Source organism: Mya arenaria, chromosome 12, assembly GCF_026914265.1.
Source record: "Mya arenaria isolate MELC-2E11 chromosome 12, ASM2691426v1".
In the NCBI taxonomy this organism is placed as follows: domain Eukaryota; kingdom Metazoa; phylum Mollusca; class Bivalvia; order Myida; family Myidae; genus Mya; species Mya arenaria.
In genome coordinates, this window is record NC_069133.1 from 14,736,944 (window position 1) to 14,751,131 (window position 14,188).

Genomic DNA, 14,188 nt, shown 5'->3' on the forward strand with positions numbered 1-14,188 from the left:
CGGTCACTCCGAGGGTTTTTAATTTATTGCAGACAGCCGAGTAGTTGTCCACTTTCATCGCTAAAATCTGCCGAGTTTCTCTTTTTCCGCCGAGTTTCTTTTTTCCCGCCGAGTTGCTCTTTTTCCGACGAGGGTTTTATTGCCAGTATGGCCGGTGATTGTGTCGTGTTGTTTTATTGGCCTCAAAGCGGATTTCTGAATTGTGGTTTGCAACTATTTTGTACTTTGCTACTATTGAAAATAAATAATGACATATGCAATTAATAGCTATTCTGTTTATCAAAATCATTTTTTCTCGTGAAGAAAGAAAGAAGACATATTCAATAAAACAATCTACATCTGTATGAAGATATTGTCGTAATCTATTTCCTTCTCTAAATGAACATAATTCAGCTTTTACTTGAACTACTTTATGAAAGTTACGGTGTTAGTATGAACATTGTGTTTATAATATATTGAAACCATTACTTCTTAGTTAGTAATTTGAAATTATTAGTTTAAAACTCAATCTAGTATTTTTATCAATGTGGAAGTCACGTGATACGCAAATTTCGTAGTGACGTATTGTGAACTGAATTTAGACTACTTTTGGTTATCTGGCATGTCTGTTATTGCGAAAAATGCATATTTTTTTTATCTAACTGGAGGTTTTAATGTAAAAAAGTTAAAAGAAATTAATTGAATATACATAACAAACAAAATGTTTACATTACTTTAAGTAACTGGGACTAAAGTCAAATGAGTAAGATATGGGTCAAAAATTGACATCAACATATATTGCAAATTTTGCTCCGTCAAAGGATTACAAGTCGTCAAAGGATTACAAGTCGTATTACATGTATGTGCAAGTAAGTCTGAAAAACATTAAAACAACACAATACAGAACAATATTTAAATTAATTACACAAAATCAGCTACATGTTCAGTAGGACATTCTTATTGGTTTCCTTAGGGTTTCGTGGTGTTTTCACTCCCGAGTTACGCGACGATTGTAATTATACAGTCCACTGTTAAGCCTCAGTGGGTGAACGAGTGAAAACAACAAGGAAAGCCGATTTAGATAAATTGGATGTCATGTCAGCAATAACGAAAATCCATGGTGGAAAACAGAAAGTGGTAGTTCCACGTGGAGTGTACTGTATATGGGAATTTTCTGATCCCTTACGTCTTATCGGGTTTGTGCAAAAGAGGGTGGGGGTTAAAAGGTATTGAAATTGTAGTTAGATAATTATAATAGGTTTGAAATAGATATTAAATGTTTATATTTGTATTTTAGTTTTTACCATGTGCAAGTGCAAAGATTTTTTCACAAAACAAGCATTTAATGCATTTAACCACAACTCGACCATCAAGGTAAACTTCGAGATAGACCAGTCACCTTATATATATAATCGTAACAACTCGGCCATGGCCAAAAGGCTCCGATTGTTGTAAATCTATGCACTCCAGTCGTGCAGGTGCTCTTCATATATAACAGTTTATATCATTATGTTTTGAAATGAAGATAAACACTCATCAAACTCATAATAATTTGTCGGATTTTATTTTGTGTGTACATAACAATATCATTATCTGATAATATTTCTTGTTTTAATGACATTTTATCGTTAAAAGATGCTATAACCCATAATCCTGATAGAATTAACTACTCATTTTTGGTACAAAAAAATGTAGTGAAGGATATGTCATTTCGAAATTTGTAAAATGATCAGTCAAGTTACTATTATTTGGACTAGTGCTTCAAGTGTTTGATTTATTGTCTTTGTAATGCATAATGCACCAGTCAATTGTAAAGCCAAGCTGGGAACTGCCTAAAAATCAGTTACCCGGTTAGCTCAGTTTGATATATCTCCATACAAGTGTTCACATGGTCGTGGGTACAAGCATCATACCAGTAGCACCTTTTCTCACAGGTTTATTTTAGAACCCATCATCCCGGGGTTGACAATTATGATTTTTTTATTAAATATTACAGCCATGTTCTTTTGTAAACTTTCAGATTGAAAAGTGCATAGCTACAAGGCTAGTATTGTTAACATCAACTGGAACAAAGCTTAAATGGCTCCCTGACCTGACTTAAAAATAGGATGGCAATACATCAGACAAGAAGACTATAAGTATTGAGATGGTTCAAGTGAAACCTGAGTTTACCAAAGCTGACAGATTGCGCAAGAAACACGTAAGTGCAGGTATTTGCTGAGATATTGTAATTATTTTTGAAATTTCTCATTCGTTTAGAAACTTCAGTTGAAACAGAGTAGGCAAAAAAAAAATGAACAAAGGTATATATACATTTTGAATTCTAATTCATTTGAGAACTTTACTGGCCAGCACAGAATGGTAAAATGCTAGTCTACCAACATAAATGTGCCTGGTTCAATAAAGCTGATGAATGTACTAGTTGTGAAGCCTGGATGTGAATCCTAAGGTCCATACTTGGCTGATAATGCATATAAATGTTCTGACAGTTCAGGCTGCACTCTCACAGATTGACTGTTTTAACAACTTTCTTTTTATTTCTTGGTCTTGGAATGAATTATTTTTATGCGAATTTCTGAACACTGGTCATAACAGACAACTGGAAAAAGTGGATTGCTGTTTTCATATATTAATTTGAAGTAAAAAAGACAGCTGAAAAATTGGATCACTGTTTTCTTATTTTAATATGGTCAAAAGATGATGTTTTATGATAAAAATCTCATTATCAGTATTAAAGTATAAGTAATGCTTTTAACCATGAAAAAAGTTGTCAAAACCTTTAAACTGTGAGAGTGCAGCACAGATTATAAGTAAAGCGTGAGTAATGATTTTTACCATAAAACCATTACCGGTAGTTACAAATGTAAATATAAATAACATGATCTTATCTTTTGTCAGCAATCTTATATCATTAGTTTTCATACTGCTTTTCATTAGCTTATTCCAAGCTTAAAAGTAAAAGAAGTTGTCAAAACCTTCAATCTGTGACTGAGAGTGCAGCAACTTATTTTTGTCTTGGAACAAGCCAATATATGCGAAAATGCATGTAAACCATTAATATAAGATTGTTGACAATAAATTAGTCAGATTTTTTTTTATATTTAAGTTCCAAATGTTTTATGCATTTTTCTTAAACCGTTAGTAACGCTTAAGTTAAAAACCTTAGTTTTCGACCTGAAATGTTTCGAAAGACTGGAATGTAATATTTTGTCAGCATTCTTATATCACTCAGGTTTGCAGATATTTATGCAAATTGGTCATTCCAAGGCAAAAAATACAAAAGTTGTAAAACGGTAAATCTGTGAGAGTGCAGCTTTAAGGGGGCTGTACACCGTATGATAAAATAGTCGAAAACCGACATAAACTTGATTGTGATATTTTGGTATACAGTGCATTGAAATTTACTAACGGAAGTACCACATAGTTTACAATTAATTTCTTTTTTGCAGTTTTTTCTTATTTTTTTCCATTAAGAATATTAGTAGTTATGTCTAGCTAGTAGAATTCATTCCTTCTGCGTGATTGGCTAGTCGATGTTATCATGTGGTATTACCAAGTTAGGTATAACGCTTAAATATTCCAACCGCGTAGAGTAAACCTTCGTAGCACAGTGGATACAACACTGGAATGCAATTTCGGCGACCCCAGTTCGAAACTGGCCTCTGACTCAATTTTTTATATATTTTTTTTTTTTAATTATGATATCAAGGAGTAAAACAATTTATTAAATAATTGTCCTGAGATTGGTTACAGAAAAAACAAACTTGTTTTGGTGCCAACCAGGTGTACAGTCCCTTTAAATGACTAAGTGTGATTTGGCTCAATTCTCACCTAATATTTTATAGTGTTGTGGCACCTAAATGATTTGTTTTTAACAACATTACACAGTGTGTGTATACCACGTGATAAATTGCGTCATAAATGTTACGTCGGAAGGCAATATTTTGATATGAAAAAAGACTTTAAACAAAGATAACTTCACTATTTCTTTACCATTTTAAATGAAACAAAGCGTAGACTACAGCGCTTACAGACCCCAACCTTCGGTCTTTTACCGCGTTTGATTGCCAGTTTAGTTTCTTTAAACACTTCGACAAACCTTTTCACAATCCGGCCGTCTGACGCAGCACTTTCAAAACATTATTTTGGAAACAGGTTTGTCGAAGTGTTTGATGAAACTAATGATCTCATCAAATTTCGGAAATTTGCGGGGCTCTTTAAGCGGCATAGACTGCCCTTTGTTTCAATTGAAATGGTGTTGTAAAAGAAAAGTTATCTTTGATTTAAGTCTTCATTTTAAGCAAAATGTTGCCTTCCGACGTAGCATATATGACGTAATTTATCACGTGGTATACACACACTGTTACATGTGCATATGTATAAATTTGTAATTTAGATTGGAAGATTCATTTTCTGGAAAGTAGAAAAGGGCTGTTACATACTGTTATCACAGCCATGGCAGAAACCATATTGAGGAGCTTGTCTGCCTGTAGGAAGAAATGCGCTACTGGTTGGAGCAGCACTATTCCCTGGCCATACACCAGCACTTTGTTTGTCATAGATAGCATTTTCTGAGCAGTTATGGAGACCACTAACTATGCAGGTATGACATAATCAAAATCTTGGTTTTTATTAAAAAAATGATAAATTGATCCTCTGTTGAGAAGAAATTTATTTCAAGATTGAAGGCACACACAATAGATTGATGCCCCAAAAAATATTTCTAATTTTAATGCATTATCATGTTTAATTGATTTGACTAAAATGATCAAAGCAAAAAAAATGCAAATGATTAAGCTGCAGATATACAAATGCAAGCATTATTTAGGTGCTTTTTGACTGGGGAAATTGTTGCCACTTGTCTATTAATTAAAGAACACATTTACAATTAATTCAATAATGTTTAATCCGTACACAAATCATATGCCTTTTTAGCTCGACTATTCGAAGAATAAGGAGAGCTATCCTACTCACCCGAGCGTCGGCGTCGGCGTAACCACTTATGTTAAAGTTTGCGTACCACCTCAAATATCTTCAAAGTCCATTGACCTTTGGCTTTGAAACTTTGCACACTTGTTCACTATTATGCCCCCACCCTATACACAGGAGGAGGTAACTCTATCAAGCATTTTGACAAAATTATACCCCTTTTTCAACTTAGAATTTACATTAAAGTTTGCGTACCACCTCAAATATTTTCAAAGTCCATTGACATCTGGCTTTGAAACTGTGCACGCTTGTTCACCATTATGCCCCCAGCCTGTACACAGGAGGAGGTAACTCTATCAAGCATTTTGACAAAATTATGACCCTTTTTCAATTTACAATTTACGTTAAAGTTTGCGTACCACCTCAAATATTTTCAAAGTCCATTGACATCTGGCTTTGAAACTTTGTACACTGATTCACCATCATGCCCCCAGTCTGTACACAGGAGGAGGTAACTCTATCAAGCATTTTGACAAAATTATGCCCCTTTTTCTACTCAGAATTTATGTTAAAGTTTGCAATCCATCTCAAATATTTTCAAAGTCCATTGACATCTGGCTTTGAAACTTTGCACGCTTGTTCACCATCATACCCCCAACCTATACATAGGAGGAGGTAACTCTATCAAGCATTTTAACAAAATTATGCCCCTTTTTCTACTCAGAATTTATGTTAAAGTTTGCAATCCATCTCAAATATTTTCAAAGTCCATTGACATCTGGCTTTGAAACTTTGCACGCTTGTTCACCATCATACCCCCAACCTATACATAGGAGGAGGTAACTCTATCAAGCATTTTGACAAAATTATGCCACTTTTTTACTTAGAATTTACGTTAAAGTTTGCGTACCACCTCTAATATTTTCCATTCAATTTATGTAAATATCTCAGCACATCATGTATTGTATTGAAATCTAATCTAACAGTGATCCATGCATATTTCGCCAAAACTTTTCAATTCATACACCGAAAAGCGGCGGAATAGTCGAGCGCGCTGTCTCTGTGACAGCTCTTGTTTGTTTTATCCATCATTATCAATGTCAAAGAGTTCAGCATGATCATGCATTAAATTGAATAAAATGCATTAAGTTATATAAACCCTTTAAAACAAAGACATTTCCTAAATCCAATAAAAATAATTGAATATTGATGCAGAGTTCAGTTAGAATATAATATCTTTTTTGCAGGTGTCACAGTGAAATTTGCACCAGTTTGTTTTCTGTGGAGACAAAGAGATAGTGTCCAGCAATGAAAACCCAACTCAAGATCTAACCTTGTTATGCCAATATAAAATAACTGTGTGGGAAAATGGGAAAAACCTGCAGTCAGGAATGCACTAAAATCATCAAAAGAACAGTGTGAAATTAATCATGAATAACTTGACATTTATTTTGTTTGACATATTTATTCATGGTGCAGTGAAAACATGCTTATTTTCTAATGGTTATTTTAATTTAGAATTGATAGGAGGGAATATCACTATGTAGTTTCTGGTTCATCATCAGACCAAAACCCATGTACATGCCCAAATGAGTATTCAAAATTATCAAAATGGTACTTGTTGTATGTAATGTAAGTTAATTAAAATAATAAACAAAAATATTAAATCAATTTCAGTTTACTAGGCCCCCTTCAAAAAAGAGGAGTATATCGCTTTGCACATATGTCGGCCAGTAGACCAAAGCTTTTCCAGGTGGTAACTCCACAACTCCTAGACCTATTGTCAAACTTGACATGAAAGTTGGGCTTAACCTGTAGATGACCCTGTTTGATTTTAGGGTTAATTGGGTCAAAGGTCACAGTGACCTTGAACAGGAAGGTGTTACAGCATGTCTGACTGATAAGTCGACAATGCCTGCACCTATGGCCCTCAAACTCAACATGGAGGCTAACCCTTACCATAATATGACCCCTATTGATTTAAGGGGTCATTGGGTCAAAATTCAAGGTCACAGTGACCATGAATGCTTAAAGGTTGTGCTCATAATGACTGGACAAAGCCTGCACCCATGGCCCTTCAACAATTTCGAGGTTGGGCCTGACCAGTAGGTAAACCCTAATGATTTGTCACAGAGACATTGAACGCAAAAAGCTTGCCTGTGTGACAACTCGGTAAAGCCTGCACCCATGGCCTTCGAACTTGAAATTTAGGTTGTGGTGACCAGCAGATGAACCCTTTGGATTTTGAGGTCAAGGTCACAACTCCAATATTGGACATTAAAACTATGTCATTTACTTATACCCTTCTGCTAAGAGGATACATGTTTATAAGCAAATATCAGCCATCATTTGAATATGATCGAAAACTGTACCAACTACCCTCATACTTTGAATGGTCAAAATTTAAAAACTGCCTCAAAGTCAATGAAAAACCAGCTGTCAGTTCGGTCCATGCATATTTTATTCAATTGTCCAGATATTAGTGTTTTTGTATGACGCCACAGCACCATGCATATATATATTTTCACTTTTATATCAAAGAAAGTAACCAAAAAAGAGCACAAATTTTGTAGATATGTGGAATCTGTTGATAGGAGTTGTGGGGGCATTTTTAAGCTTGAACGAGGATCATTTTAATGTTACATTTTTATTATGTCCTCTGAATCTTGGGTATAGTTTGTATTGTATTTGCATTTTAAAGTCATTGGTTTCAACAAACCCTAATGACATGAAGGCATGTAATTGCTTACTGAAGCAACGTCAACTAGCATATATTTAAGCATTTCTAACATAATAATTATGCATTTAACTGATTTAAAGCGGTTAACATTTAGGAAACTTGAATTAAGATTTTTGAAGGCCATTAGATACATGATTAAGTAGAGCCAATATATTTGTGCTTATTATAATCTACCTTAAAGGATGTTCATCATTTATATGAAATCATTTGATCATGTTTCATTTGAAAGAACGTAGCGGCAGTGTTTGCTTGCTTCTGTAACATCACCGACAGTCTTGCAGCGCTTTCAGCGCTTTGATTGCCTTTTACAATCAACTAACCCTTATGAACCTCATATTATTAATGGTACACGTGGGGTGAAACTTTCATGTAGGTCAATGTCGCAAACAAACGAATTTAATGCAATGTGTAGGTTTTAAGGTCGGTCGAGTTCGTAAAGAGATGCATTGAAGGCAACGTGTTTGTTTTTAGGAAGGTCAATGTGGCAAACTAATGGCTAAAATGAAAAATAGTTGTCTTCAGGAAGGTTAAGGTCGCAACCAGGTAAATTTTATGCAAGTGTTAATATTTATGAATGTCTAGATGGCAAACAGATTAAATTAATGTATCGAAGATGTTAGTTAATAAGAAGGTCAATGTCGAAAACAGTTGAATTAAATGCAAGGTTTTCGTTTTCATGTAGGTCAAGGTCGCAAACAAATGACTTTAAATTTATTGACGGTGTTAGTTTTCGTGTAGGGGAAGGTCGCAAAAAGATGGATTTAATGTAAAATGGTAGTTTTCATGTAGTGTAAGGTGGCAGTGATTTGAATTTAATGCAATGAAGGTGTAAGTGTTCAGTTAAGTCAAGGTTGCAAACAGATGCTTTGATATTTTACTAAATATCTCATCAAGAAAGTAGATTGTACCTTACAGCCGCCCTCATGGGGTTTTTACTAGTTCAAGTGATTTCGCGCAACGCTTTTTCATTTCATTCAGTTACTGCCGTATGTTTAAAGAAAGAAGACAACAACCATAAATTATAGGTAACTTTGTAACTATCCTGTTGTTTATTAAGCCCTGTAAGTTATCTTGTTATTCATAAATGGGCCATCAAACAAACTACCTCAAAGGCGCAAACAACTAAGATCCGGTAATTAGAGATTGCTAATTTTAGTAGTTGTCAGCAGCCATTTGTATAAAATTTTGCTAACTTGTCCACATGTTATCTTTAGGTTAGTTTGCGCATAAAAATGATTTGATAGGTTAATTGTCATTATTGGATAAATACTGACGACTTATCAATAATCATTTCGGCTAACTTTGATAATTCAGATAATTAGTCCTAATTTTTCTGTAATAGATGGCATTCAAAACATTCGTTGAGAAGGAGGTATTTATGACAAAACTATTTTACCTTAATTTATATTCTTTACATCACTGTTTTAACCGCGGGAGTTCCAGTTTTTCGTGGACACTGAACAAATATTCTTAATATTTTAATTTGAAATCTGTTTACAATTGTTCATTCCTAATATAATAAACGATAAATATCAATGTGACATCAGATAATTTTTCCGTCTGGTTAAAACAGGAATCAATCAGATTAAGTTCGAGAAGTTGAAAATAATGTTTTAAATAAACCACGATCGGTTTCCCTCCGTCTGCAGATAGAGTTGGGATCTCTAATCATAGAAGTACTTGGGTTTTACCTTTACGTTTATTATTATTAGTTTTATTGATACGTTTCTTCAAGTTAATGCATACTTTGATAAGATTTACCTTTTGCGTTTTATATTTCTTATGGATTGTTGGGATACGGGTGAGGTTTGTGCACATAAACTGGTTTAAACCGCCAGTAAATTTACATTTTACTGACCGTTCCAAGGCGGTACCTAACAATTCCTGATAAACATACCTAATTTTATATAGTATGTATGCACTGTGCTGTTTATGGAGTTTTGTGCTGTTCTTTTATGTTTCTTGTCTGTGATGTTGTGTTCTATGTCTTTGGCGTTTGCCCAGTGCCACTAAACCGGGTTTATGTTTAAACTGTTTGCTACTGAGGTTTTTTTCTGTAGCTTTTTGCATATATATTGGTATTAATGTGTCCGATGTACAATTATGTGAAGTTTATACCTGGTGACTCCCATTTTAATTGAGTATAATTTGAAAGAGTTTAGTACGTAGAGAAAGAATATGTTTCACTACACTGAAAGAGCAAATAACAAAACGAACAATTTTGCAATTTCAATTCAATTAAGAGCTAAGATCCAAACTGAAAGAACTTTTTCTGTATTGTATTTTCTATCATTGAATTTACATACCCACGCAAATGATGCTTACATTATATGGGGTTGCAGGCACCGAACTAAGTATTATTGTCAATGGCTCTATGTTATACTAAGCTTAACCGGGTATCTTAAAGAACAGCACTGCAGGTTTAGAGTGCATCGCTGGCAAACCCCTTTTACGAATTTTCCAGCTGCCATGACAATCCCAGCCCTTGTTTCGTTTCGAAGTGCATCGCTGGCATGCCTTTTTACGACTTCACCATCTGCCATGAGTTCAACCCCGCCCTTCTTTCTTTAAGACATGCATCGCTGGCATGTCTTTTTACGACTCCACCAGCTGCCATGACAATCACCGGCCTTGTTCCCGTAAGAAGTGCATCGCTGGCATGCATTTTTATTACTCCATCAGCTGCCATGAGTTTTACCCCCGCCCTTGTTTACTGACGAAGTGAAGCGCTGACATGTTTTTTTTACGGCTGCACCAGAGGCCATGACTCCCACCTTCGTTACGAAGTGCATCGCTGGCATGCCATTTTTGCGACTCCACCAGCCTCCATGTGCTAATCCCCGTCCTTTGATCATTACGAAGTGCAACGTTGGCATGTCTCTTTTAGGAAACTACTAGCAGCCATGACTTTGACCCCGCTCTTGTTCCTTTGCGAAGTACAACGCTGGCATGCCTTTTTATGAAGTTACCCTGAATCTTTTCCCGTAGTGCCTGTGCCTTAGTGTTTATGTGGTAAAAAGGCAGCGGCTTACCTAACCTCATTTAATAATCAGAGTACAGTATACAACAAAATCACCTTTAAATAAAATATAATCTCAATAGTTTCATTTTTATTAGTTTGTTTTTCCATTATGCCATGATTCATTTGCCTTTCTATTTTAAATGGAAAGTCAATTGTTAGTGTTTAACGTTACAAGAGTCACGTTGATTTTTCTTAAACGACCGTCGTTAAACTTCAAAACCGTATAATTTTGATTTTAGAGTTATTCTTATCTCATTCAAATATCGTTTGTTGCGCATTCGAATTGACAAAAAACTGTATTTGCAATTCAGATTGAACAGCGAATATTGGCTTAGTCCCAATGCACAAAACAAAATGCATTTATAATTGATAATGAATATCTTAATAAGCGGCTGTATGAATGAATGAATGAACGATTGTTCTGCTTTAGGTCTTCTACTCTTTCTCATGTACGTTAATGGTATAGATGGCAATTTCAAAGGCACAACTTTGCTTGATATGCTTATGTTTGTTAACCTGCTGTCTCGTCAGTAAGCACAACTCATATTGAGAACACAATATCTTCTGGATAAAATATTCAGTTATGCAACACAATTATGTACATTTATATTAAGGAGTGTCTGTGCTGTGTCAATTTACATATATAAATATCAACATCTCCAAAACTTTGAAAAGAACGGGCATCGTAAATTCCAATGTAATATGTACACTACCTTTTGCCCAATAAATACAGTTATCTTTCCTAATGCAGTATTTTTTAAACTATTCGTACATACTTGATATCACTACAATGTAAAATACTCAACAGATACAGCAGGACTTACTTTTTCGACACTCATAGGCATTATAGAGACACTCTGAGTTCTGACAAAACCTGGCATCTAGGTTTTTAGTTCGACGCAGACTCTTCAATTCAAACATCGTCGGAAAACACTCTATCACATTTACGTTTCCTATTCTTAAGATTCTTTAATATGCATATGTAGTATAAGATAATTGTACTGACTACGAAAAACAACTCTTTCAAAAGATAACAACTCTTTAACACGAGGCAACTTGATTAAAGCAATTGATTTGATGTCCTTTTGTCGGATATTTGCCAAACTCATCATAGTATTAAAATATAACCATTGAGAACTACAATCTACCTATAGTATCTCTTTCCGACCACAGCAAATGAGTCTTACCCTTGCAGTCAAATGACAAACAGTAAAACTCATGTAACAATACATATACATATTGATTTTCTACAGTCGATCAACACCTTCTTTCACCATTTCATTGTGGAATGAACTCGATCTAGACGAAAAACGTTCGCTTTCACCATCGTCTTGAAGCGTATTTTACAACGAAAGTTTTAACAGCCAGATGTTCCATCTTTATTGACTTTGGTATTACTTAGGGAATTCCCCAGTATTTAGGGTTTGAGTGTATTCATCGTTGGCTTGTATTTTCAGGAAATGTCATTCAATGAGCTAATGGTATCCATATGATTGCATTTGAAGTGGTTAACTCGGATTCGTTAATAAAAACTTGATTACATTTTGTAAGTTTGGCGATGGAAGTAAACGAAATTTAATGAAGACAACTTTTTTAACACTTTGTTATTAATTTGTAATGGAATATAATTATTCATATTTAATATAAAGTGAAAGGCACTTGATAAGCAAAAATGAAGTGCATTAGGTGTAATTATGCGACGATTCGCCTATAAATGTTTTTTAGATGATTGTTTCGTAATCGATGTCGTAAGTGCCGAGTCTTACTGTCTACACATATGCGACTATTCTCTTAAAAATAAAGAACTGAAAATACCCATAGTGGTAATTGGGATTGATTGTAATGCCGTAAAACATTGAAGACGTGACAACACTCATCAACAGATCTAAAACCAAAAGTGATGTTCAATATCTAAGGTTTTTCATTTGATGTTCACCTTAACTCGCTGTTACCTATTCGATGCCTTGTGTCATTAAATTCAGTCTTGTCACCCACTTTACCTTCCTCCAGTCTCTCAGCACTTTCGATGCATTGATTTTGTCTAATTTGTATTTCATGCACGTATATCTATATATATCTATTTAGATATTTCTACTGTAGTAATCTGGTTTAAGATTTGTTTAATACTCATCTCAGACACTTTTCGTTATGTTGTCATTGTAATGCGGAAGAAAGTACCGTATACTAATTCTTTTCACTATTTACAGTCAAAATACATGGATTATTTTCAAAACATTAGACAAGTTCATTCTTTGAACACTAACACACTACTTTTTGGATCTTAGCATCATTCGGATTATGATTAGTTTGGGATACTTACGGAGGCAAATGATAATATATAGTAACTGATCTATTCCATAAGACTCAGTTAGCTTAGTGAGTGCACCACTAACCTTTTCTCTCTCGATTTTCTCTTCAATTAAATTTGTTATACATAACTTATTATTTGCTGTTTTTATTACTATTCAATTTTGCATTACACGATCCCCTTAATGTCAAAGTACTTTTAAAACCACCTTTTCCGTAGTTTTAGGAAACACAATTATAATTCCTATGCATATGCTGATACGAAATATAACATATTTTATCATCATCACAGTTTAGCTTGTTATTTTTTTTTGGAAAGGGCCGATACTGGTGTTGGCAAACCTAGCTGCCCGATCCCCTGCAGGACCTTTGGTGTTGGCAAACCTAGCTGCCCGATCCCCTGCAGGACCTTTGGTGTTGGCAGACCTAGCTGCCCGATCCCCTGCAGGACCTTTGGTGTTGGCAAACCTAGCTGCCCGATCCCCTGCATGACCTTTGGTGTTGGCAGACCTAGCTGCCCGATCCCCTGCATGACCTTTGGTGTTGGCAAACCTCGCTGCCCAATCCCCTGCAGGACCTTTGGTGTTGGCAAACCTAGCTGCCCAATCCCCTGCAGGACCTTTGGTGTTGGCAAACCTAGCTGCCTGATCCCCTGCATGTTCTTTTATGCACTCTCTTTCACTTTTTTCAACCTATGTATTTCGCTAATGACATTACAGAAATACAATCATTAAGTTCTAGACTTAATCATCAGAAATTCTACTTTTGCGGTTGTTTAAAGGCCCGCCTGCTGCCACTCATCCGATACACACTCCCTGCGTCAGTGTTGACAATCAGCCAATGGGGTTGTATTTTTCGCTCACGCCGCCCATTATTAATCATTAAGAATTTACTTTAAGCCATCTATCTATCAGTTAAAAATGAAATTTAATGAGTTAAGTTCAAAGTTATCACTGTAAAGCAATATAGAAACACCGCCAGATGAATGTTTGTTCGAAATTATTTTAAATACTACTGTTACTCACATATATTTGTTTCTTCGATTTCCTGCTGCAGTTTAACGTTATTATTAAAGCGCTTATCACCGAATAATAATTGGCTTTTATAATGCATATGTGTGTTTCTTTGAAAGTTCAATAAGTCCATTAAGATCAATTAAATCCATTTGAAATATATTTCCTCAGATAAGCAAACTAACAGTGTCAATAAGA

General features: G+C 34.9%; 1 protein-coding gene across 1 annotated transcript; it reads right to left on the reverse strand.

Moving 5' to 3' along the window:
* Positions 1-13,278: 13,278 nt before the first annotated feature.
* Positions 13,279-13,635, reverse strand: LOC128210479 (proline-rich protein 2-like). Its single transcript, XM_052914827.1, has one exon. The coding sequence runs from the start codon at positions 13,633-13,635 to the stop codon at positions 13,279-13,281; it is 357 nt and encodes a 118-aa protein (XP_052770787.1).
* Between the last annotated feature and the right edge of the window lie 553 nt (positions 13,636-14,188).